This window comes from Hylaeus anthracinus, unplaced genomic scaffold, assembly GCF_026225885.1.
Source record: "Hylaeus anthracinus isolate JK02 unplaced genomic scaffold, UHH_iyHylAnth1.0_haploid 11994, whole genome shotgun sequence".
NCBI lineage: Eukaryota > Metazoa > Arthropoda > Insecta > Hymenoptera > Colletidae > Hylaeus > Hylaeus anthracinus.
Window position 1 is genome coordinate 2,060,790 of NW_026534341.1, and position 23,751 is coordinate 2,084,540.

Here is a 23,751-nt window from a genome sequence, read left to right on the forward strand (position 1 = left end):
TATTATTTAATTTAGACAAATTTTGTCAATAGGCATAGAGGATACGAATTCTTATGGGACTGTATGTAAAGTATGTATTGACAGAGTTGATGTAGCTGATGTTAAAATGTTTGGATAATGTGAAGTGTTTCACCTGTGACTTTAACCAACTTTAACACTACTGGAAATAAAGGAGAGCCACAGCAAGAACACCATTGGTCGAATACGGCGATGACGATGCGAACGCGTCACACGGCCGGCGCAAGCCCACGCCTGTCGCTCTAATGAAAATCTATACCGTGCAACTGTTCACCACCGATATACCCTTAAAGTTTAAACAAATTAAATAATTAATAATTTAATGCGAATAATTAGCATTATAAATCTACTTAAACATTGTGAATTCTATTCAGAAACGATCGATTTTACTAAGAAAATATCTCTGTCTTCTTTGAAATTATAGTATCAACTGTAAATTCAAATATTTTAACTTGTGAAATGCTTCATGAAATAATTTACAAATATTCGTTGTCGGTACAGTTAAAGTATAAAGTTCAGATGAATTAAATAACTAATCATGCTTTAACGATCGATTCTTCTAAAAATACGTTCTTGTTTTCCTCGAAATTATAGTATCAGTAAATTGAAATTGTTTAATATATCTTGTGAACTGTATCATGAATGAATTCACTTCTTGATAGAATATAATGAAAAATTCATGGAAAAGTAAACTCCTACAATGTCGATAATAAAATTCCCAAGAAATAACTTTTTCTTGCTAGTATATGTTATTTTATTATGTTACACTAAAGTTACATTATAGACAAATCTGTCCTCTGTTTCTATATACATTAAATGTGCGTTTAGGAATGAACAAGAAGAATAAATTAATAAAAATTGATAGGAAAGTAAGATACATCAATGTCTACGAAAACATTCCCAAGAAAGAACTGTTTCTTGCTAGTATATGCTATTTTATTATGTTACACTAAAGTTACATTATACAGAGACAAATCTGTTCTCTGTTTCTTTACAGGGTATCTCAGAATCAGTAATCAACCGGAAGGAGGGGCGGGAGGGGGGGGAGAGGCGTGGCTACGCCGGGACCTAGCATAGCCAGCCAATCCTGGCTCGAGCCAATGCTCTCGCGGCTGAGCGCGTACTATTCGGGCGCTGTGATTGGTCGGTGGTTTTTCGTTAATAATTCAACAACGAAGCACCATTCAAAATTTTTGCAAAGGAAATTGTTGTTCAGAATCGTCTCAGCTACCCCTTATTTCCGGTTCTTACACTAATTCTAGGATAACCTGTATACATTAAATGTGCGTTTAGAAATGAGAAGAATCCGAGAAGAATCCACTTTAACAGAAAATCTTGGATTTCGTTCGAAACTATTCCTAACTCTTCCCATTTTAATTAAAATCAAAATCACTTTCCGTGTTTGAAACATTCCGTTCGATCGTGCTGTCCGTGTCGGAATCTAACAAGGACTTTATCACGTCTTTCTTTTTCTTTGGTTCGTTTTCGGAAGATAATTGTCTACTTTTACTCTGGCTCTCATCCGCCTTTTCGAAAGCTGGATTTTCTTCCGTTTCTTGACTCTTTGGTTCCTCGTGTTGTTCCTCGTGTTGTTCCTCGTGTTGTTCCTCGTGTTGTTCCTCATACTTTTCGTTTTGTCCTTCTTCCGTCTTTCCGCTTTCCTCTTCTTGCGCGACCTCTGTCTGATAGGGTTCGTAGGATTGGTTTACATCGGTTTCGTATTCTTTATTGGGATCGTACTGTTCGTCGTAAGTGTAAGAAAATTGTTGATTCGCTTCTTCTTGGTATTGGGCATGAGGATCGTGTTCGTACTGATTCTCAGGATTGTTGACATACTGATCGTATTGTTCGCTCGCGTACTCTTGGTACTGTTTATTCGGATCTTGCACGTATTCTTCGTTCCCGTACCCTTGATATTCTTGGTGCTCGTTATTCGCGTACGACGCGTTTTGATCGTAATTAAATCCCTCGTGCGAATCGCCGTACGTTGCTTCAGGGTTTTCAGCATAATTTTCCTGTTCGCCGTGACTTGTTTCCTCTTCCTGGTTATTAGCGTACTCTTTTTGTTCCTCAAAGTTATCTTGAGAAAATTCTACGTTTCGGGCCGTGCCATCTTCGTGCTTCGATTCTTGATCTTGCGAAGCGAAGATCTCCCCTGCTTCGGTTTCATTTTTATCGATATAAGCTTCTTCCGTGTTAAAACGTTCAGAACCCTCTGCCTGTGATTGATCTGCCTGTGATTGATCTGCCTGTGATTGATCTGCCTGTGAGTTTATATCATTCGAATCTGTTATTTCCATCTCTTCTCTGAGATCTTCATCTCGCTCTTCTGGTTGGCCTTCCACAGTATCTGCTTCGTTTTGAACTTCAATTTGCCCTACATTCCCGTCGTTAAATTCTTTTTCCACAGCTTGTTCTTCAATTTCGCTAATTAACTCCATCTCTTTGACTTGCTTCTCAACGTGATCCAAGTTCCATGGTTCCAATTCTTCGGGAACGTCGAACGAGTGTTGCTCTAGGTTCGTTTCCTCCGCCATATAAACGTTATCTCCTTCGCAGTGCGTTTCCTCTCGTGGTTTTCCAGATATACCATCCTCGCCATTCGGTTCCACGCTCTTCGATGCAACGTATTCGTCTTCTCGCGCCTCAGGTAATTGCTCGTACCGTTCCAATGTACGAACGCCACCTGGGTCATCGATATACTCTTTTTCAGGCTTTTCGATATTTCCACGCAAATCTAATTCTGGATCAACTGACGCGACATCGCTGCTAATTTCGTCTGTTACATCCGCCACCGATGTTGCGCGTCCTTCGCGCTTACCAAAACTCTCGGCGGAATTTTCTACCGAAATTGGCTTGTAGGTTCGCGTGGTTCGAATCGATTCGAGATTTCTATTTTTATCATCGCGTTCCCTTTCGCCATTTTTAACGTCCGCCGTTCTAACCGCGAGATCATCCGCCAACGCTAAAACGTTTTCGACTCCCTTGGAAAGGTTTCTCTCTGGTTTGCCTTGGATAGAAAATTCGTCGTCCAACAAGCTCCGCTCGTCGGCTTCCTCGAAACTCTGTGCATCCAGGTCGCGATAAAGCTTTCGAATCTTGCCGATGTACCTGTCCAGCTCGTTTTCCACATCCTCCGTTGCTCCGTATCTGTCTTCTTCCAAGGGAACGTGCCTTGCACTCGTTGGCGATCGATACGCGTTATTTAAACGTTTTGGAATAAACCGTTCGTTCCGTTTTGTCGCGTAACTGCCGTAGGAAGACTTGAACGGAGGAGAGTCGGATATTGGTTTCTGGCGATATTCGGAACTTGTCAAGGAATTGCTCAAGTAAATAGAAAGAGGTTGCCTGGACGACAAATTCAGGCGTGCGTTTAGCGAGGACGTATCTGGCACGGTACATTCCGTTATTATCGGCGTGGTTCGGAACCCTGGAGAAGTTACGTTGTCGTTCTTACTCGGATTACTCGGTAATTGCTTGGTACTCGTCTGTCGAAGAGATTGCATTACCAGCGATGGACTGATGCAGTACTGAGAAGTCGTCGGGGTAGTTCGATTCCGAACTATGCCCACCGGTGTGTATCGCGATACATTATCATTACTATATTCAGGTGTTACGAGGTATGGCATGGTTTGACTATGGCTTGGTTCCGTTCGTCGAGGCGAGGATTTATTAAAATCCTGAATGGCGTTTCGGTTTGACGAATCGATTTGCGAGCGAGGCGATGCATTTGGAAAGTTGTGAGAAACGAGATGCGCGTTGTCGTCGTAATGCTGTCTTTGCCGAAGAACTCGCGGTGAGAAATTCGGAGATGGTAATTGTTGAATTTTTTGGTGTACTTGCAGAGGACTGTCGTTTATCCGCTGATTCGACGTTCTTAATTGTATAAGATTCTGTTGGTAATCAATGGGATACGTGTCTTGCGTCGACTTAGTCATTCTTGAAGGAGAAACGATCGTACTTGTTTGATGATTGGACGGAAACGTTTGCGACGATGAGATACTTCTTACTTCCCGAGGCAAACTAATCTGTCCCTCGATGGCATTACTTCCCAAGTATTTATCTCTAATTGGACCAGTCGTATCGTTATCGTCGACGATACTTCTTTGTGGGCTACGAACAGCGTAAATTTGACGAAGATACGCTTCGTATTGTTTCTGAAAAATAACGAGATATTCTACGTTCCAACGCGTGTCTTCTCTTACGTCGCTCGGTTTAAGTTACGGGAATGTTCCGCAATTCGTGGTCAAAGTAGAATAATAATTTTTTACGTTAAAAAATAAATAAGCAAAATTGATTTTTTAATGAGTTACAGCACTTACATCTTCGAGCAGCGATATATCGCTCCTTGGCGCTCAAAGGGTTGAAGGACAATCAGATTATTATACTGCACGAGGAATCTGTTAAAATGAAGTGTACTTTATATTAGAGAATAATCGGTACACAGACATTTATGTAAGTACACTTAATTTTAACAAATTTATACATGTATATATTGTAGAAAATGTATACGTATACATTAAAGATATATTTAATATACATAAAATTAATGAAAACAAAAAAAATATATATATATATATCTTTCATTAATTTTATGTATATTAAATATATTTGTAATGTATACGTACACATTTTCTACACTTTAATGCACCTTTAGTAATATACATATTTCTTTAATTTTAAGATTTATATAACATAAATAAAATAATTAATATGATGTAAATAAATTCTCCTGTTAACCATGAATTGTGGAACACCCTTTATGTATTACGTTTACGTAGTACGACTGTATGCCACCATAATGGATAAGAATGTCTTTGAAACAAAGATCAAGTGAATCATAAAAGTTGTAATAAACTTATAACAATAGCCACACAATTTTTCGGTGTAGACGATAAGTGATACAAGAAAATGTGAACGACTGAATCCGGATAAAGCATTGTGTAAATATTGTTATGTAAATTGGAGAAGATAAGGGAACTCACTCTGAGAACATTAAGTCTATTTGTTTTCGAAGTCATCAATGCAAGACTATTGTCTACTCTGTCCAATGCTTCGAGAAGTTTATAGTTTCTTTCGTCCCTGGTACGTTGTTCTTCTAAAAACTCTATGTACCTCAGACGCAATCGATTTATACATGCATCGTGCCTGTAACGTTAATAATTTTTATGAATATTCAATGGGATTCTTTTTTCATAGATGCAGGTAAAACAATCGTGCAAAGAAGATTCGCCTGGTCCTTATTTTAATGATTTCAATTAAGCTCTTAATTGTAACATTAACGTGTGACCCAAATTCTCCAAAGTTTCAAACGAAAAATACGTACAATTTTTTCGAATCGATTATTAAAATAATATTACAAAAATATTTCAAGTAGAGTAAATAACTCCGTACTTTCTGCACTGATATACAAGGAAATAATCAAGATAAAAATTTGAAATTTTTAGACCTTATTTCTATTACTATAAGTAATAACTCCGTCAAATTTCAAATCATTTTATCAATTTTTACCGAAGTTATAAACAAAAAAGTAACCGATCGACAATAATTGCATGTATTTATCGTTTCAAACATTCGAAAATTTAAAAACTTTGCAAGAATTTTGCAAGAGTTTTCTTTTTATGTATTTACAAGTTACTTAGACAGATGGGAGAAGAGGGGGGGGGGGAGTGTAACATAAATTTCAAAAATCATCAGATTAAGTACGTAATTTTCATTTAGTCCACGTGAAAAAAACTTCCTTGTCATAAACAATAAATTGTTTCTATCTAAACGAAATAATCTAGGGAAACGATGCTCGTGCACAGGAAGCATTTTCAACGTTCAAAGTTAAATCTACTATAATTCATTGAAGGCTTGCACGATCGAAGAACATTTCGTGACATTGGCAAAAGGTTTCGTCTTCGCTGTAAATATAACACATAGACACATACAGGGTGTTCCGTATAAAGTATCATAAACTGTATTCATGAAAACTGATTAAGATTTAGGGGACTCCCTTTTTTCTTCCAACAGATGCCCAAAGAAAATTTTGTCGCACACTGATAGATTAACTCCTCTATGCCATTTAGCTGTAGCAGAAATAAAGTCGATATGGTTCTTAATTTCTAATGTACAGGGTGTCCCAAAAATGTTGTAACACCTTGAAAGGGGTGGTTCGGGAGATGATTTGAAACAACTTTTTCCTTAGCGAAAATGTTGTCCGAGGCTTCGTTGAGAAGATATTAACGTAAAACAGTGACCAATCAGAGCGCGAGTATACCGTTGGAGCGACCGCGGTAGCGTATGAGCGCGGCCGCTTAGCGCGTAGCCTTCGCTACCGCGGTCGCTCCAACGGTATACGCGCGCTCTGATTGGTCAGTGTTTTACGTTAATATCTCCTCAACGAAGCCTCGGACAACATTTTAGCTAAGGAAAAAGTTGTTTCAAATCACCTCCCGAACCACCTCTTTCAAGGTGTTACAACATTTTTGAGACACCCTGTATAGTTTGAAACACTTTATACGGGACATCCTATGTAATACGTACATACAGATCGCAAGCCATATCAAACACGAACACTGCAGTGCCAAATTGAAACAGTGTCTACGGTGTCTACGTAGTCTCCCCCCTTCTATGTGTACGATCGATGCTTCACTGAGACGTATTTCGGAACGTAAACACAGAGAACGTGGAATTCGTGTCCGAAACAAATTGTGACACAAGGCTTATATTTGCGTATATTGATTATGGCATTCCCTAAAACTAGGTCGCTCGCAAATCAACGTATAATCTCCAAAATGTTTTCGCGTTATTATTACCCCGAAAACGGAAACAAAGTCGATAATACCGACTGTCTAACGAATAGCAGACTGAAAACCATAGTGTTGTAGAAATTAAAGAAAAAAAATTAAATAAAATTAGATGGTCTGTGAATTCGTACAATTTTTGTTATCGAGACGTAAAATCGTGGTATAGCAGAATTCCTTTTTTTTTTTTTTTTGTTTACTTATGCCACTGTGATTCTCAGCCCGCCAAATCGCAATATTAGTCATGCTTTGAAACGTCAAAGTGTTGTTTCTAAAAAACGTTCTTCGAAACTTGATTTCTTTATAATTAAGTTGATAATTGCTGGTTTCAGTTTAAATCAAATTTAGATTCACTCGAATAAAAGAGTTAAGGATAATTTAAACTTGAAAACTCACCTATTACGAGATTCTTGTACAAGTATTTTGAATCTCTCGTCTAATCTTATCCTTTCTTCTTCGCTGTAACGATCGTATAACATCAATTACACATCTTTCTATTTAAGGGAGAATTCTGTTTCTGTTGTCAACAAACATCAACTGCACTCACCTTTTTCGTAATTTTTCCTGCAATTCCAACATTTTTTTGTAATAATCATGACTATCGTAAAACGATGTCATAGTGCTGAATTCGACTAACAGTTAATCAAAAAAGAAATCGAAGTAATCGATTATATCGACGTTCGATATTTGGCGGTTACGACCGAAAAAATTGTATACCAAACCGAAATCTTTTTTAAACAATGTTTATGAACATGAATATAGGAGAATGTACAAACAATAAATCTTGCACGAATATCGCACAATGCTTCGCAAATAAATATTGTTTCCAATAATTATACATACTTCTCGTACTTTTTAATGATTGAAATTAATTTAATTAATGTAACGAAATTAATACTGATTTAGGTGAAAGAAACGGTTACTAAATACGCGAAACGATGCCTGAAGACAATTTACTTTGCAAAATCACGTAATAATAGCAATTGCTACGGTCTTTCTTTATGTAGACCCAACGAGCAACTGTCGTTACTTGACGTCGCGCAACACGGTAGGGCTGCGACTGTTTCACCAGGTAAACACGCAGGTGTTGTCCCTACTCCTACACTAACAACACGCAAGAAGAATAAAATACATATAATACATAACATTCATATCTTAACTTCATAATTGGAACTGATATAGACAATACAAATTTCCATTTTATCAAGTTCACATGATATACATACAATACCTAACCCTCAATTTACACGGTACTATTTTCATACGATTTCGTTTTTCCACTATTTTGAGAATAACAAATTTTCAAAAATACAAATAATCCAAAACAACAACTTAAACTGCGAATATATTTTTTCAGTCATCTTTTGAAACCGTTCGTTTGTCGGTATTGACATTAATCCTGAAAAAATGAATCCCCCTTTTTTGTACTTAAAAAAAGCAAATCTTTAGCAACAGAAAGTGCAATAAGGTTCGCTTAATTTTGGAGTTATTATTGGAGTTAGTAGGTTTAATAGATTCGGTCTATTACATTAACAAAAATGTAAACATGCACTGCATTGGGATGCAAAAGTAAATGTAATAATACCAATGAAATTCAATTTTTTAGGTAAGTGTGAAACACCTATTATTAAATTCGTGAACGTAATTGGAAGTAATTCGAAGAACTAGTGTATATAGATGAATAATTATTTTGAAATATATATTTATAGATTTCCACTAGATATCTGTGGGACAATTCCCCAGAGACTCTTTATGTTACTAGATAGACTTTTGTGGAAACACAGCTTTATAATACGCATAGAAACATACTCAAAAGGCCAGACGAAGTTTTGTTGAATTTTGTTATAGAAGAGTACTCTGTGATATGATTTGTGAATTAAACATTTATACCTATCTGAAGTTCACTGAAGTTGCCTTCGCACACGAAATCGAATAAACAAATGACATTAAATGTTTTCGAAGTAAAGCATAAGTAGCTACTTACCTTTTATGTATGTAGGAAGATAAATATTACATTTAAATAAAAGCAGTATCCTATTTTACGAAAATGGTAAGAAATATACTTTTACTAAATACAAAATTTTGTTTACTAAACATCAAAGGACTCAAGAAATTGTTTGAATTTAACGAAATACTAGTCTATTTGCTGTTTAATGTTCTTTATTACTAAAGAATTTATAACGAAATAATAGAATTTTTAATAATAATCGAATATAGTGTTTAATTAATTTTTTTTTTACAGGATGTTCAAAGGCATTCTGTACATACTCTTGTATTTAGATCTTTAAAAAGAACACATGATATGTTTTTGTTAAATCAAGGCACTTTACCACCTGTGGATTCTAATTTGTAAGTACACTTTACATACCTGGTGAAAATGAACATTGAATTCAAGTGATATGCTAATCCTCTAGGCAAAAAGTGAAGAAATCTGTAAAAGCAAAAGACTGTTACGGCCCAGTATTAGAGCGTGTTAGAGATAACAACATAATGAAAATACAGAATGAAAATGAAAATGCTGATCCTCCACCACCAGGCGGTATTTATTTATATTATTCACATATGAAGACTATTAAGGAAAACCAAAAAACGTCTAAAAATGTAACTTGTTTTCACCTATTTATAACCTTCAACATGGTTTTCTCTTAATAGTATTCAAATACATAAGCTTATTTGTTTTATTAACAAAAAATATAACTTATAGATGAATCTTTTGGAGGTAGTAATAATACTGCAATTGTATCTTACAATCCTATGCAAAACAACAACTCAATTATGATGGCACAAACAAATTCTGGAAGTAATGTGGTTAATAATACTGTAATGGTACCACAAAAAAAGACACCTTCTATGGCAAAACCAAAGTGGCATGCACCATGGAAACTATACAGAGTTATTAGTGGTCACCTTGGTTGGGTAAGGTGTTGTGCTGTAGAGCCAGGAAATGAATGGTTTGCTACAGGTTCAGCGGATAGAGTAATTAAAGTAAGATCGTGGTTATATTTGATATTTTGCCTCCATATAATATACTATTTACTATGATAGTATATTTTGTTTTTATTGTTTCTAAAAAAATTCTAGATATGGGACCTTGCAAGTGGTAAATTAAAAGTTTCTTTGACTGGCCATATAAGTAGCGTTCGTGGACTTGCATTTTCTCAACGACATCCATATTTATTTTCTTGTGGAGAAGATCGACAAGTAAAGTGTTGGGATCTTGAATATAATAAGGTTATCGAAAATTTTAAATAATTATTTTTAATATTTGTGACAATTTATGTTTTATGACTAAAAGTATGTCTTAATTAACAGGTTATAAGGCATTATCATGGTCATTTATCAGCAGTGTATTCTATGGCATTGCATCCTAGTATAGATGTTTTAGTAACTGCAGGTAGAGATTCTACAGCGAGAGTATGGGACATGCGTACTAAAGCAAATGTTCATACCCTTGTTGGCCACACTAACACAGTTGCTAGTGTAATTTGTCAAATAGCTGAACCACAGGTAATGTTTACCTAGCATTTTTCATTAAAAAAAAAATTGAAGCACAACTATATCTGCCTTTCTCATATTAGATCGTTACTGGAAGTCATGATTGTACCATAAGATTGTGGGATTTAGCCGCAGGAAAATCCAGAGCTACTTTGACAAATCATAAGAAAAGTGTAAGGGCTGTGACTTTCCACCCATCATTGTATGTATCTTTTATAAATTCTTTACCATCTATATCTGTATCTCATTTATTTAATTCTTATTGTTTGTTAGATATATGTTCGCCTCAGCTTCTCCAGATAATATTAAGCAGTGGAAATGCCCAGAAGGAAAGTTTATACAAAATTTATCTGGTCATAATGCTATAGTTAATTGTTTAGCTGTTAATGCTGATGGTGTCTTAGTTTCTGGAGCAGATAACGGTACTATGCATCTTTGGGATTGGAGAACAGGGTAAACTGATATAATTACGGTATCTCATTTTAATTTTAATATTGCTTACGAAAACATTTATAAACTTTAAGGTATAATTTCCAACGTTTGCAAGCTCCAGTCCAACCTGGTTCAATGGATAGCGAAGCGGGAGTTTTTAGTATTACATTTGATATGTCGAGTACTCGAATGATTACGACAGAAGCAGATAAAACGATCAAAGTTTATAAAGAAGATGAGACTGCTGTAAGAATAAATAATTTATTAAAAAATAATTATATAGTAATCAATACATATGATTTAATTATTTTTTTATTTGCATTTGTCAGACTGAAGAAACGCATCCAGTAAATTGGAGACCAGATATAATAAAACGAAGAAAATATTAAGCGTCTTTAGATGTAATAAATATTATTAATTTCAAAGTTCTTCATCCAAGTCAAACTCTTCTTCTGGAAAATCTCCCACTTTTATATGTATTGGTTTTATAAATCCACCATAGTTTGGCAAACATTCAAAATACTTTTTTCCATTAACACTAAAATGAAAAATGTACCATATTAGCAGTAAAATGTGTAAAAATATAAAATACATAACATAATATAATTTGTAATCTTACGTTCCATTATTTTTACCAAGTGGTTCATCATATTTTACACCGATCCACCAACCTTCCTTAAATTGTGTTTTACCTATAAATGAAAAACTTTATATATAAAATTTAACTGATATATAACTGAAAAATAAATTAGAATAAATTATTGCACTTACCAACATACATAATGGTAGCTCTACGTTTTGGTTGATTTGGTACACAAACTTCACAACGATCACCAACTTTGCATGATTGAGCTGCTGCTGCTTCTGCCTCTTCTTCTTGCCGTTTTTCCTCTATTTTTTTCTTCATTTTTTCTTCATCGTACTTTCCCAATTTATTTTTCTCCAAAAATGCTTTCACAGTATCTGAAATATATAGAAGTTATATGTACTAATATAATTTATATATAATGCCCATATATAGTGTTACAAGCTGTATTTCAGAAACTATTAAGGATAAAGATAAACTTCATTCTTTTGTTCTGCAGAGTGTTTGGGAACTGTTTAAAATACACTAAATTACCTGGTCTTTTGGCATATTCTTCTTCAGATATTTCAAATTTGTCAATATTATTAAGACTTTCATCGGTACGAGAAAAATTGTCTATTATCTAAAGTACCATATAATATTATCATTAATACATATAAAATTCAAATTCTATTTAATAATAGCGATATTAATTCGTTTTACATGCACTCGCATTCCATCATCAATTGGGTATGATCCTAAAAGTCGTTGACCATCGTCCAATTTACAAATTAATTGATTGTTCTTATCATATACTTCAATTATCATTGTCAACGGATTTCCACCAGTTACAAGTTCTAATTTTCCCTGTATAGTCGAATAAAAGTATATAATAGTGCAAACAATAAATAACAACAAAAATAATCGTCACAACAATCCTACCTTAAATTCATCAATGGTTATTCCTTTCTGAAATCTTCGTTCTACGCAATATGACTGCTGATTAGAGTTAGTAATAGATAAATTTATAAAATCGCTTGTCACTACACCGTAAGCACTCATCTTGATTTCAATTTAAACGAAAGTGTCAGTGTATCTTTTCGTCAACTTTGGAGCGGGTTGTGGCGGGTTGCTTTGTATATATATATATATGATAGGCGATGATAGGTTACTTAGGTTATAATACTTAAATACTAATTTTACAAAATAATTAATTTATTAGATAATGACAATTACAATTCCGATAGAAGATATCATATTATTTTATGTAATTTATATATTATATATAACAAGTGTACATAGTAAATGCTATAGACTACTTATCAAACGTACGAGTACTCTTGCGGAGCGAACGAATCGGTAAATCGTTTCTTATGATTTCGTTCCCTAAACAAATCTTTGAAGTCTATGGTGAATTTTAAAATAATTCAAATATTTCTGAAATAAATAAATAGGTAAGAAAGTTCTTGTTTGGCCAACCTGATTAGTTTAAATCCCACAAAGTACACAAATATTTATATTATTTTATAAGTATTATAATACATTATATTTACTCATCCTTGATTAAAGGTATGTAATGTAGTACCTAAATGTTACACGTCTGATAGATGAATTTTGCACATAAAAAATTTCAAATATCATTGGAAGGAAATATTATTTATTGAATGTTCTTTTTCCTATTTTCACATACAAAGTACTGTTTTTTTTTTTTTTACATTAAATTGAACTTACTATTTCATATTCCAAAAAAATATTTTAATAGCACAAAAAGAAATTACACTGTGCGAGTCTCTTCAGTATTATGTTAATAATATAAATAACAGTATTTTGCAATATCAATATTGCATTTTTATGTTTAGAACATTCTACATAATAGTAAATTTATTTATTTGAAAATATTTTGTAATTTATGGAAGTTCCTGCAATCTACTTAGATTTAGATCGTTCACAGTCAATAATTATTCATGTAGGTAATTATTTTATAGAAGCTTGGATGTTAATATTTCATAAACCATTTTGTTTCGAAAATATGGCATATCGTCTTGTGTAAATGTGATTTTCCTATTTGCACAAATATATTCAGCAAACATACAAGAAAAAACACCACAATCACTTCCATTCATTTGCTGTGGAATATTTTTTACACACTCCAATTTCCAATTACTTGTATCATAATGTTGTTTCTTTTTGTCTAAGCTTTCATCTTCTAAATATTGACGCAAGGCTGATAAACATTGTGAATTGCTGCCACACATACTATCATAATAACGAATAGACTTATCTCTAAAATCAATTATTGACATACACCAATGAACACCTAGATGTACAGGAACAACTACAAGATCTTGCGCAAATATATCAATTTTTCTCGTCCACCGTTTTAACGATGCGTGACCACCCGTAACTAATTTTGGATAGAAAAATGTATTCATAGCATGTACTTTTGGATACTTATCATTACTGCTTCTAGCTATTAATAAGTTCATATAAAAATTGATTACTTCATCGTTTAACCAATTTAAGTCAGCTAATGTATGAATGTCTTTTCTTGTAATTCTTAGGCCAAAACCTTCGACAAGAACTTCGTCTGGTGGTCGAGGAAAAAGTGCATTTTTTACATCTTGTAGCATTTGTTTTGTTAAAGTAGGCAATGTTTCATCTGGTTCTTCGCTTTCATCCAGGACAGCTTCGCATAATTTCATAGATTGAGCTAATTGCTCTTCTAAAGCAGCTTCTCTTGCTAAACGATTATGTCTAGACAACATATACGTTAGCTTTTTAAGCTCTTCTGCCTCCTTGTAACGTCGTTCTATTCGTTCATTATACCGTTTTGTTGTTTGAGGTACAAAGTCATTCCTGAATATAGCTCTAGCTGCTAATTGGTCTCGTAATGAATTTGTTGCTACAGATTTAATACATTTAGATGGAACTGATTTATCTATACTAACATTTTTTTTATTAGACTGTGTTTGATCACAAATGGAATGTGTTGCCATATCTTTTTTATCGTTATCCAGATTAATAGTTACTATTTTATCTTTTTTATCTTTATTCTTTTTTTCTCTGTAATGAGTATTCCAATGCATTTGTAATGTTGTGCCATATTTTTCGGACATTTGTTGAGGTTTAGGAGTTGATGAACCAGATTTTTCTATATCTATTATTTCTACCACTTCTGGTGTCGGTACTTTTTCTTCATGTTTAGTACATATAACATCTATCCTACGTGGGAGAAAGTTTTGTAGTAATTCATCGTATTGACTTTTTTCTCTCAAGCGATGAGTGTTGGTTAATGTAGGACATCGTTGATGAGTACCATTTTGTACTCTACTTAATTTATCATAACACTGATCAGGTTTAGACATGGAAAAATGTGATCCGTAACAAGTAAATGGTTCTTCCCTACTACTGCATGAACCGTTCAATCTACTTGACGATTTAATGGGAGACTGTTTACGGTTAGTTACAATTTGGACATCATCACTGTCACTGTCATCTTTAATTTCGATGGATTCTTCATCGTCGTTCGCAGTTTTATAGTCACAACAGTGTTTTTTTGGAGTAACAAATTCTTTTTCTATACTAACAGAGGCTGCCCTACGTTTCCTGGATGCCTCATCTACCCATTCAAACAATCTTTTTATAAAACTAAACATGATTACTATGGGAAAATAATTGTTTACACCGCAAAGCCCAAATAGTTTTCAGAAGTATGGCCATCCAATATAGTATAAATTTATAGGTTTTTTATTTTCCATGTAATCCTAGAAATTATGTTAGACATTTGTTAGATGTAAGAATCTATTAAAACCTACAATTAAACCCTTAAATCAATATTCAAATTTTCATAAAAGAATGGTTTTTCAAGTACGGATACTTACATCATATATATGGAGACACTTAAGTATGTAATTGCATAAAATTGTGATTGATAGCCACTGTATTAGATTTATTAAGCCAAGTAACCTAAAATCACATTTGTATTGATTCATCATACTGTAATAATACAGTAAATATAAATGTAAACATGAACCTTAATTGACACTGAAAACTACATCATAGATAAACCAAAGGATGTACATATACCTTTCAAAAAATACTAACCTGATATGATTTTATGGAAGGTGTAATTTGATACTAAGTATTCCGGTATTTTACATTTTGTAATCTCCCAAGGAAAAATGGAAAAATTATATACCCTATGAGCTTCACATACAAATTTAAACATAACAAGTAATAAACCGTGTGTTTAATTCCATTGGTATTAACATGAAGTATGGATTGACAACTCCCGCGTATTTTGTGGAAAAATTGAACGCCCTTCGGTGTCAGTTTTAAGAACTACATAAGACATCTGTACTGTTTTATGCTTCTTCACGTCAAAGATATAATTTGATTTAAATTGATTAAACCATTGTAAACAATGAATATAATCTAATCTATATTTTTGTATCATTCTAGTATAAGTAAAATTCAGAAAGACATATATCGTAATTTTATATCATATTTATATGTGGCGGGTAACAAATGTAGTACGCATGCGTTTTTGAACATATTTCGTATTCCATAGAAAATTTTAACATCTTTGTATGTGGAATTTGGATACATTTTGTTGTTGTTTGTAATGTTTGTAACTTATTGAATATTATAACGATAGCAATAAGATTGATATACACATTATTAAAATATAAAAATAAGAAAATTTAGAATTGTAATCGAATTTTACAGTTTCACATTGGAATGGGTAACAATTGTACATTTCTAATCGATAAAGAAATTTCGAACGCAACGATATTTTTATTATGTATACATAAAAATTATACAAATTCAATAAAAGTAAACAATAATTTGATCTAATGAGTGATGCTAATCAAGGGTTTATTGCTGTGCATGTGGGTATGTTATTAATTTTCATGAAGTTTCGTATTATTTCAACAATAGAATAATTATTAATATCATAATTGTTGATTGTACATTTTATTAGGAGCAGGACGACATTCGGAAACTCTTAAGGAAAAATATCAGAAATTATGTCGCCAAGCATGCAAAGTAGTAAGCTGTATTTGTTTTTATGCGTATTACACCCTTTGTGCTGAAACCATGAATGTGTAATTTAATTAGTTCTAAAATTCGAATTAAAAAATCAAGGTTAAATATATACAGTCATTATTATTTAACATTGCTTTAGTGAAAACTTTTACATTCATGGTTCTTATATAATGGGAACGATGGATAAAATTGTAAAAGTTTGTTTAACCAAATATAAATATTATCATAGGGAATACAAAATTTAAAATGTGGAGGAAGTACATTAGATACAGTAGTGGAAACAGTGACTATATTAGAAAATTCTCCATTAACAAATGCTGGGTTTGGCTCTAATCTTACTTTAGAAGGAACAGTAGAATGCGATGCCAGTGTTATGGATGGTACAACATTACAATTTGGAGCAGTTGGTGCAGTTAGTGGAATAAAAAATCCTGTTTTATTAGCAAAACGTCTTTGTGAACAACAATCGATTAAAATTGCATGTGGTAGAATTCCACCAAGGTAAATTGTTATGTTTAAAACTATAATATGATTGTATTAAAACTAATAAAACAACTGCTTATAATTATACCATATATTAGTTTTCTAGTTGGGAATGGAGCACATGTATGGGCACAAGAAATGGGAATACAAACTTTACCTCCAGATCAATTAATTTCAAGTAAATGAAATAAAATTATATGCAACATAGAGAAATTTTTAATTACATTTATTCATTGACATTTTAGTGAAAGCTCAGAAGTTATATAAACACTATAAAAGGAAAGTGGAAGATTCTAACATAGAAGTTTACAATGTAAGTGATTTTTTATTCATATTTTTATGAACCACTCTAATAGTAATACAGCTTTACAATAATTAAAAATATAGTGTGTTAAAAAAAGAATGGATACAGTTGGTGCAGTATGTGTTGATAAACAAGGAAATATTGCTGCAGCTTGTTCCAGTGGTGGCATAATTTTAAAATACCCAGGAAGAGTAGGACAGGTACGATATTTTTTAAATACCATGATTGTTTATTACTTCTTACAAGTCTCATTCATTTATATTTTATTGAAAAAGATAAGATAATTATATTGATATCTAATTTCAAGGCTGGTGTATGGGGATGTGGTGCTTGGGCATACAAAGATAAATATTCAATAGGAACATGTACATCAGGTTGTGGAGAACACTTGATTCGGACTTCATTAGCGCGAACAGTTGCAGAAGCTATTTCAGATAGTCCTTGTCCCACTACCAGTTTGCATACCGCTATGAAAGTTGATTTTATCGGTGAGAACCCGTAATCACTTTATTATTATTTTTCAATGTGAAAAGTTTTCTTTATTTCAATATATAATGTGATTAATAAAATGTACTAATGTAGATTGATAAAGATTATCCTTTTTTTAGAGTCAAAATTTCTATGCGGACTTGAACAGAAACTGGGAGGTGTTATTGCTATACGATACGCAGCACAGGAAGGATTAGGAGATTTCTTATGGAGCCACTCAGCCAATTCAATGATAATAGGCTATATGAATTCTAGCGAACAAACACCAGTGGTATGTTTTTCTTGGTTTTATAGATCAAAAAAATATAAACAATATTTATTACATATTACATTCATTTTTACGTCTTCAGAGTCACATGTCCATTCTGCCATCTCACGAAGTTGGAAAAAAAGCAGTGGTTGAAGGAATATGTTTTAAAATTGGTGACAATATTGATAGTTGAAAATAGTGTTAATAACATACAACTAAAAGAAATTTCACCAAGATTGGACAAAGATATAAGGAGTGTGGAAGAAAAGACTCTGAATTTTATATTAATAATTCTTTATGTACATGAACTTAGAAATGAAAATTTCTTATTAAATAACTGTAACATCGGAATAAAAATATTTATAAACTTCCAATATCATTAAACCTCTTGAGCTTTTCAGGAAATATATCTTTGAACAAAACTGGATCTGCGCGAAATTCGACTGATTGTAGTGGCATAGATCCGTAAATTGAAGAGAATCGGTTTATGCATTGCGTACGTTCCATCATATGCGTTAAATCTGCCGAAAGCATTTCGGTGTTCGTACATTCTGGACATCGAAATTTCTTTTTCGGTGTTACCTATTACAAAAATGATTGTTCGATATTAAATGTATTAAATATTTAAAAGGAATTTTGATAAACATACCTTTATTGGTGCTTTTCCTGTAATATTTGCTACTAAAAAGTTCATAGCTATATCTTCACAATTCATATGTTCATCAACCCATTCTCTTATATCACCTGGCATAGCAGTAATATACATATAATTCCAATACTGAAATATTAATAAGTATAATAACATAATTTATTATATTTCATTATAAATAAAAAATAAAAAATATTATACTTCATTTTTATCAAGATGCTTGTAAGAAGGATATTAAGTAATAACATAACATTTTTTAGGAGTACAAAGTGTAATTTTCAGGAAAGGACTAGTATTCAGGAGTTGATGGACTGTGTTCTAAGGCCTGAAATGAGAATACATTAGACATTAAAGTTTCTTAAGTAGTAACGTATGCTACATTTGATTACTTTATGATGAAATGCAGCTCCAGTTAAAACCATAGAAATGCTATTAGTCCATTCACTTTCATATTTCCAACAATTAGTTCCATTATCCCATATGTGAATTCGAGAAGGAAAACCAACTATTCGATCTGGGAACTCCCTCCAAACCTATAAATATTTCTTTTTCACATGTTTTCTGAGTTTTTATATATATAATTATTATGAACAAACCTCGTAAGCAAATTCTACTTCATCGGCAGTCAACATTATAATATCATCATCTATCGATAAGACTGCTTCAGTTTCAATTTCATCATAAGGATAAAATCTGTTAGATAATTTATTTTCTTTTGTTTGTATAATTTTTAATGGTTTATTCAACTTTGGCCATTTAGATGCTATAGTATACAATTTTTTTAAATGTGTTTGTTGTTTCATTATTTGAACATTTATCGAATGGTACAGTATATTCAAAATTTAAACTTACAGTGTGGTGGATCTTTATGTTGATTGTTCCATATTACCAGAACTTTAGACAAACTTGGTACTTTAACAAGTTTATTGATCAAGAGAAACAACAATTCCAATCTATCATACGTTAGAATTACTGCAGTAAACCCTCGAGTTTTTGGTGCAGTTGCAGGTAAATAAAGTGGTGATGTAGTATCCTATATGTATAACATAAAATTAATTGTTTGTTTAAATGTATTAATATTTTATTAACTATTATAATTTATACTTTCCTTGTGTGGTGGTACGTTCCAAAACATATAGTTTTTAGCTAAATGCGGAAATACACGATCTGTAAGTATTTCTAGTGTAGTTAATGTTATTTTTTCCATAGATTGAAAATATTTCTCATAAAGCCATGCTCCTTGTTCTCTAAGTTCTGTAATTCGTTGTTGAGATACTTTTTTCAAAACGGGTATCATTGTCAGAACATCTACTTCGCGTATAAATATAGCAGCCCTTGATAAAAAATAGGTTTATTAGATATAACTTATTGAAGTGTTCTTATTCTATGTGACAACCAATAACACAATTGATTTTTACCTGGTCCAATCAATCACACCATAAAAAGGCATTATAAGAGAATCAGCTATAATTACAGGTATACTACCTGCTGCCATACATTCTAGAAGTGTACTCTGACCAAGTCTTGCACCACGAATCACTAGACAAAATGTTGCTGTCTAAAAATAATAATAATATAATATAATAAACTTCATCTTGTGCTATATATTTACGATTATGCTGTTATACTACTCCTTTAATATTTTATGTACTACATACTTGAAGTACGCTGGGATATTTATAAACATCTTCACCTGTACATCGAACTGTAGTATTCATAGAGGTATAATGTAAACATGGACCTAATATTAAAAGATCTTTTGGCGATATAGACTTAATTTCCATTAAATCTTGCTCAAAAGCAGAATTAATATTAATCTGAGATGAAATAACTAACCACATCCTAAAAAAATATAGTTAATAAGATGAGATACTACGAACAAATAAAAGAATATTATATGCATTACCTTGTATTATTAAAATATGGTTTAAAATTGTTTGTAAGAGAACTATATACTGGTAAACTAATATCAAAACCAAATCTATAAGTTAATGATGACATTCCTGCACCTGCAATCATTGCCTTTCCAATGGGTACATCAATGATTGTACTATAATCTGGCACACTTCCAGGTACCATATTAAATATAAGATGATTTTCTCCATTATTCCAACTGAAATTCATAAAAGTTATAGCAAACATATTTTTTTAAAGATAATATATAATTAAATGAGACGCACAATGGCAAGGCCTTCAGAGCTTGTGATACTTCATGCAACTTCAATCGGTTCTGATTTAATGTATCAATTGAAGGAATAAAAATACAAGCTTCATATGGATTAGGTGTGTAAAATTTACTTGAGATGATGGTACTTAAAATTTGATAAAATTCTTTTGTCATTTGACTTGTTATAGGTCTTTCTGAAGCATCCACATATATTTTTGGTGGATAAACATATACTAAAAGTTTATTTCCTTGACTACCGCAACGATAAACATTAAAACAACCAAAATATGTACAAGAGTAATTTGTAATATCTGCTATCAGAGAATCTGCATCCAACATTTGTACATGCAAAGAATTTAAGTCATTGAGAGATATGGTATTATGTACAGAATGTTTTTGTGTGTTTCCAAATTTGAAAATATGGTATGTTGCAATTAAAATAATGAAAAATGTAAATATTAACAAACATATCACAAAAACATTGTGATAATGGTATGAGATTCTATTTGTTTTATGGGACATTCTTGTTATTAGTACCATGTTCACTCTTTTTATTTCATATGTGTTGACACAATTATGTGTCACTTATTTTAATTGTACATTAAAAAATATGAAAATGCACAGAAAGCACGACACGTTTATGTATAAAGTAATTAAATTCGTTTCATTAAAATAGCAACACTGTCTTTATTTATTTATTTCTTCAGTCTGTTTGTGTGCATGTATATACATAAATATATTCTCTCGTTCTCATTAATCTCAACCATTTTTAGGTTATATTTTGATATACCAATTTATTTTTATTTGATCACTATTTCTAGTTTTAATAGATCAATACATTACTCGTGTGGAGATATCATTTATAGTTTACAGTATTCAATTTTTTTAATTATTGAAAAATAAAAGATTAGATGAATCGTATGTTTACAGGTGTTCGTATCATCACGATTGGACCAATCAATTGGTCACGAATTCACGATTGATAATACAATGCTGAATGAAAAGCTGAATGGTGCTGCATACAAGTTCACGTCGGTGGAACTATTTGACAAGAAATATGTCAAATTCATACTAAATTTAGTGTTCTAAAGAGGTTAAGTTTCATTTCAATGTTAGATCTAACAACAAATTTGTCCACATTTGGATACAATAAAGTATATAAATAGAAGTGATTTAGAATTTCGTCATTTCAGAACAGTGAAGAGAGGTTAAATTTCAGTTCAGTGTTATATCAAATTTTTCCATATTCGGATTGAACACAGTAAATTATATAGAAGTAACTTAGAATTTGGAAATTTCAGAGTAATACTTTTTAATATCCTTCAGATATTGTTACGTACTGTTCTTTCATTACATATATAACATATAATGAATCCCTTAACGTAAGTGCTTCTGTTTTGTTTGTAAAATGTAAATAATGTAATTGTGAAGAAGAATGTTAATTGTGTACAATATTTTCAGAAATGTAAAAAATATACAAAAACTTGGAGAACAAGAATTATATGGTAACAGAAAAACATCTTGGCATAACCAATACAAAGATAGTGCTTGGATTTTTGTTGGTGGTTTACCATATGATTTAACAGAAGGTGACATTATAACCATATTTTCCCAGTAAGTTCAGCCAAAATATTTATTCAATCTAATATCCAATATGTAAGTCATTATATAAGAACATAGATTTATTCAGAAAATATTAGTTATACTATTATATTATTATAGGCATGGAGAAGTGGTAAATATAAATTTAATTAGGGACAAAGATACAGGGAAACAAAAAGGATATGGTTTTTTGTGTTACGAGGACCAAAGAAGTACTGTATTAGCTGTTGATAATTTTAATGGCATTAAGGTATGAACATTTGTTACTTATCAGTTTTACTAAATTATTTTAATTATATTAAAAATTTCACGATTTGTAAAAATGTATGGAGTAATTGTTATGATAATTACATTCCTCAGATTTTAGGTAGAACAATACGAGTAGACCATGTAGCAAACTATAAAGCACCAAAAGATTCAAAGAATATTGATGAAGAGACTAAACGACTGAGAAAAGAAGGCTGTGCTCCAAAACATTTTTAATTATTAATAACATCACTATTTTTTATGTGTAATAAAGAATCATTGTTTCATATAAATCAAATTTGTATAAAATATACAAGGTGTTTAACAATAGGTATTCAAACTTGGAGGAATAATTATACATAACAAAATAAGGTTGAAATCAAGAATGAAAAAATTGCATTTGAATTTGAAAACAAATTTAATCACTCCTCAAAGTGTTGAGCATCTATTATAAAGTAGAATATAGGTATCACATAAAACCAAACAAATATATTTAAAAATAAAATATGTATTTTATGACTTGTACTGGACTCCATATCATTAATCACTTTTATTTATTCTACATTTCATTTTAATATTCATACATGAAATTAATTCCTTTAATACTTTGTATATTTTATAAATTTTACATAGTTTATCCTTTGATTTGCTCAAAATAATAAATATGATTAAAATAGACATATTTCACATTTAAAATTAAACATTTTTAACTTTTCAGGTTTATGACATATAACTATTAAAATTAATTTTGAAGTGGATAATTATGCATACAAAATGTTAATAAAATGTAGGCTATAATAATAGTACTTCCTATTTAAAAAAAAATATATTCTAGTATTATATAACTCTGGCAGTACTTCATACATATTACATTGGATAATTTTCAAAAAGATTCTTTTAAAACTTTTGTAGTCCAGCGAATCAGTTATTAAAATAAGAACAAGTTTTTCTTTATAAAAAAGCACAATGTAAATAGCTGAAATTGTAGTTTGATCATTTCTTGTTGTAGGATACACTATGAAAAATTTGTCATTAATTTTCGCATAACTTTATATAAAACAATAAAATAGTTTATCGTTAGTAGCGCATCGAATCAGTTGTTAAATTATTTTAACTTCAACGTTTAATAAATTATGTAACAATACAATGAAAAATGGCATTTAAAATATCATTAATTAAAGTTTATCACTTTTATTAAAATTTGCATCTTTTAT

The 23,751-nt window shown here is 31.7% G+C and overlaps 7 protein-coding genes across 12 annotated transcripts; 3 read left to right on the forward strand and 4 right to left on the reverse strand.

Annotated features, from left to right (window-relative positions):
- Positions 1-747: 747 nt before the first annotated feature.
- Positions 748-7,874, reverse strand: LOC128888372 (midasin-like). Of its 2 annotated transcripts, XM_054145164.1 has the most exons (5): positions 7,354-7,874; positions 7,203-7,265; positions 5,004-5,166; positions 2,268-4,175; positions 748-2,237 (listed from the first exon to the last, which is right to left on the reverse strand). In XM_054145164.1, exons 1-5 carry the CDS (start codon positions 7,422-7,424, stop codon positions 1,392-1,394), a joined length of 3,051 nt encoding a protein of 1,016 aa, XP_054001139.1. In that variant the 5' UTR covers positions 7,425-7,874; the 3' UTR covers positions 748-1,391. The 2 variants fall into 2 exon arrangements, with proteins under 2 accessions (XP_054001139.1, XP_054001138.1); XM_054145163.1 differs by having other exon boundaries at positions 748-4,175; positions 7,354-7,873.
- Positions 7,875-8,609: 735 nt separating this feature from the next.
- LOC128888386 (pleiotropic regulator 1) lies at positions 8,610-11,346 on the forward strand. The gene is made up of 10 exons (XM_054145196.1): positions 8,610-8,856; positions 9,049-9,155; positions 9,221-9,345; positions 9,511-9,791; positions 9,888-10,037; positions 10,119-10,313; positions 10,385-10,503; positions 10,575-10,754; positions 10,826-10,979; positions 11,063-11,346. The coding sequence occupies exons 1-10, from the start codon at positions 8,854-8,856 to the stop codon at positions 11,120-11,122; spliced, it is 1,374 nt and encodes a 457-aa protein (XP_054001171.1). The 5' UTR covers positions 8,610-8,853; the 3' UTR covers positions 11,123-11,346.
- Positions 10,979-12,500, reverse strand: LOC128888390 (tubulin-folding cofactor B). Its single transcript, XM_054145201.1, has 6 exons — positions 12,241-12,500; positions 12,022-12,165; positions 11,854-11,941; positions 11,505-11,696; positions 11,353-11,425; positions 10,979-11,271 (listed from the first exon to the last, which is right to left on the reverse strand). The coding sequence occupies exons 1-6, from the start codon at positions 12,358-12,360 to the stop codon at positions 11,154-11,156; spliced, it is 735 nt and encodes a 244-aa protein (XP_054001176.1). The 5' UTR covers positions 12,361-12,500; the 3' UTR covers positions 10,979-11,153.
- Positions 12,501-13,262: 762 nt separating this feature from the next.
- On the reverse strand, positions 13,263-15,604 carry LOC128888382 (sentrin-specific protease 1-like). Of its 2 annotated transcripts, none has more exons than XM_054145188.1 (3): positions 15,403-15,604; positions 15,180-15,264; positions 13,263-15,062 (listed from the first exon to the last, which is right to left on the reverse strand). In XM_054145188.1, exon 3 carries the CDS (start codon positions 14,952-14,954, stop codon positions 13,278-13,280), a length of 1,677 nt encoding a protein of 558 aa, XP_054001163.1. In that variant the 5' UTR covers positions 14,955-15,062; positions 15,180-15,264; positions 15,403-15,604; the 3' UTR covers positions 13,263-13,277. The 2 variants fall into 2 exon arrangements, with proteins under 2 accessions (XP_054001163.1, XP_054001164.1); XM_054145189.1 differs by having other exon boundaries at positions 13,263-15,109.
- A 287-nt stretch (positions 15,605-15,891) lies between these two features.
- Positions 15,892-18,220, forward strand: LOC128888387 (threonine aspartase 1). The gene is made up of 9 exons (XM_054145197.1): positions 15,892-16,194; positions 16,283-16,350; positions 16,577-16,848; positions 16,929-17,008; positions 17,076-17,143; positions 17,218-17,334; positions 17,442-17,622; positions 17,743-17,894; positions 17,974-18,220. The coding sequence occupies exons 1-9, from the start codon at positions 16,155-16,157 to the stop codon at positions 18,064-18,066; spliced, it is 1,071 nt and encodes a 356-aa protein (XP_054001172.1). The 5' UTR covers positions 15,892-16,154; the 3' UTR covers positions 18,067-18,220.
- LOC128888377 (exostosin-2) lies at positions 17,984-21,625 on the reverse strand. The gene is made up of 10 exons (XM_054145182.1): positions 20,703-21,625; positions 20,429-20,635; positions 20,181-20,364; positions 19,941-20,080; positions 19,629-19,856; positions 19,375-19,553; positions 19,119-19,285; positions 18,912-19,055; positions 18,523-18,651; positions 17,984-18,455 (listed from the first exon to the last, which is right to left on the reverse strand). Exons 1-10 carry the CDS (start codon positions 21,227-21,229, stop codon positions 18,234-18,236), a joined length of 2,127 nt encoding a protein of 708 aa, XP_054001157.1. The 5' UTR covers positions 21,230-21,625; the 3' UTR covers positions 17,984-18,233.
- Positions 21,626-21,640: 15 nt separating this feature from the next.
- On the forward strand, positions 21,641-23,658 carry LOC128888392 (RNA-binding motif protein, X-linked 2-like). Of its 4 annotated transcripts, none has more exons than XM_054145205.1 (5): positions 21,641-21,782; positions 21,883-22,071; positions 22,151-22,303; positions 22,412-22,541; positions 22,652-23,062. In XM_054145205.1, the coding sequence occupies exons 2-5, from the start codon at positions 22,058-22,060 to the stop codon at positions 22,772-22,774; spliced, it is 420 nt and encodes a 139-aa protein (XP_054001180.1). In that variant the 5' UTR covers positions 21,641-21,782; positions 21,883-22,057; the 3' UTR covers positions 22,775-23,062. The 4 variants fall into 4 exon arrangements, with proteins under 4 accessions (XP_054001180.1, XP_054001179.1, XP_054001181.1 ...); XM_054145204.1 differs by having other exon boundaries at positions 21,670-21,782; positions 21,867-22,071; XM_054145206.1 differs by having other exon boundaries at positions 21,675-21,782; positions 21,888-22,071.
- Positions 23,659-23,751: the final 93 nt, after the last annotated feature.

Coding starts and splice junctions, on each gene's coding strand:
- LOC128888372 (XM_054145163.1), bottom strand. CDS start 7,424: ATGACATCGTTTTACGATAGTCATGATTATTACAAAAAAATGTTGGAA. Junction 7,266..7,353: donor CAGGAAAAATTACGAAAAAG/GTGAGTGCAGTT, acceptor CGATCGTTACAG/CGAAGAAGAAAGGATAAGAT. Junction 5,167..7,202: donor GTACAAGAATCTCGTAATAG/GTGAGTTTTCAA, acceptor TTAACGTTACAG/GCACGATGCATGTATAAATC.
- LOC128888386 (XM_054145196.1), top strand. Junction 9,156..9,220: donor CCACCTGTGGATTCTAATTT/GTAAGTACACTT, acceptor CTAATCCTCTAG/GCAAAAAGTGAAGAAATCTG. Junction 10,504..10,574: donor GTGACTTTCCACCCATCATT/GTATGTATCTTT, acceptor ATTGTTTGTTAG/ATATATGTTCGCCTCAGCTT.
- LOC128888390 (XM_054145201.1), bottom strand. CDS start 12,360: ATGAGTGCTTACGGTGTAGTGACAAGCGATTTTATAAATTTATCTATT. Junction 11,697..11,853: donor AGAATATGCCAAAAGACCAG/GTAATTTAGTGT, acceptor TATATATTTCAG/ATACTGTGAAAGCATTTTTG. Junction 11,426..11,504: donor AGCTACCATTATGTATGTTG/GTAAGTGCAATA, acceptor TTTCATTTATAG/GTAAAACACAATTTAAGGAA.
- LOC128888382 (XM_054145188.1), bottom strand. CDS start 14,954: ATGTTTAGTTTTATAAAAAGATTGTTTGAATGGGTAGATGAGGCATCC.
- LOC128888387 (XM_054145197.1), top strand. CDS start 16,155: ATGAGTGATGCTAATCAAGGGTTTATTGCTGTGCATGTGG. Junction 16,351..16,576: donor GTCGCCAAGCATGCAAAGTA/GTAAGCTGTATT, acceptor ATATTATCATAG/GGAATACAAAATTTAAAATG. Junction 17,895..17,973: donor CTAGCGAACAAACACCAGTG/GTATGTTTTTCT, acceptor TTACGTCTTCAG/AGTCACATGTCCATTCTGCC.
- LOC128888377 (XM_054145182.1), bottom strand. CDS start 21,229: ATGGTACTAATAACAAGAATGTCCCATAAAACAAATAGAATCTCATAC. Junction 19,857..19,940: donor GGTGTGATTGATTGGACCAG/GTAAAAATCAAT, acceptor TTTTTTATCAAG/GGCTGCTATATTTATACGCG. Junction 18,456..18,522: donor CAGGAAAAGCACCAATAAAG/GTATGTTTATCA, acceptor TTTTTGTAATAG/GTAACACCGAAAAAGAAATT.
- LOC128888392 (XM_054145205.1), top strand. Junction 22,304..22,411: donor ATTATAACCATATTTTCCCA/GTAAGTTCAGCC, acceptor ATATTATTATAG/GCATGGAGAAGTGGTAAATA. Junction 22,542..22,651: donor ATAATTTTAATGGCATTAAG/GTATGAACATTT, acceptor TACATTCCTCAG/ATTTTAGGTAGAACAATACG.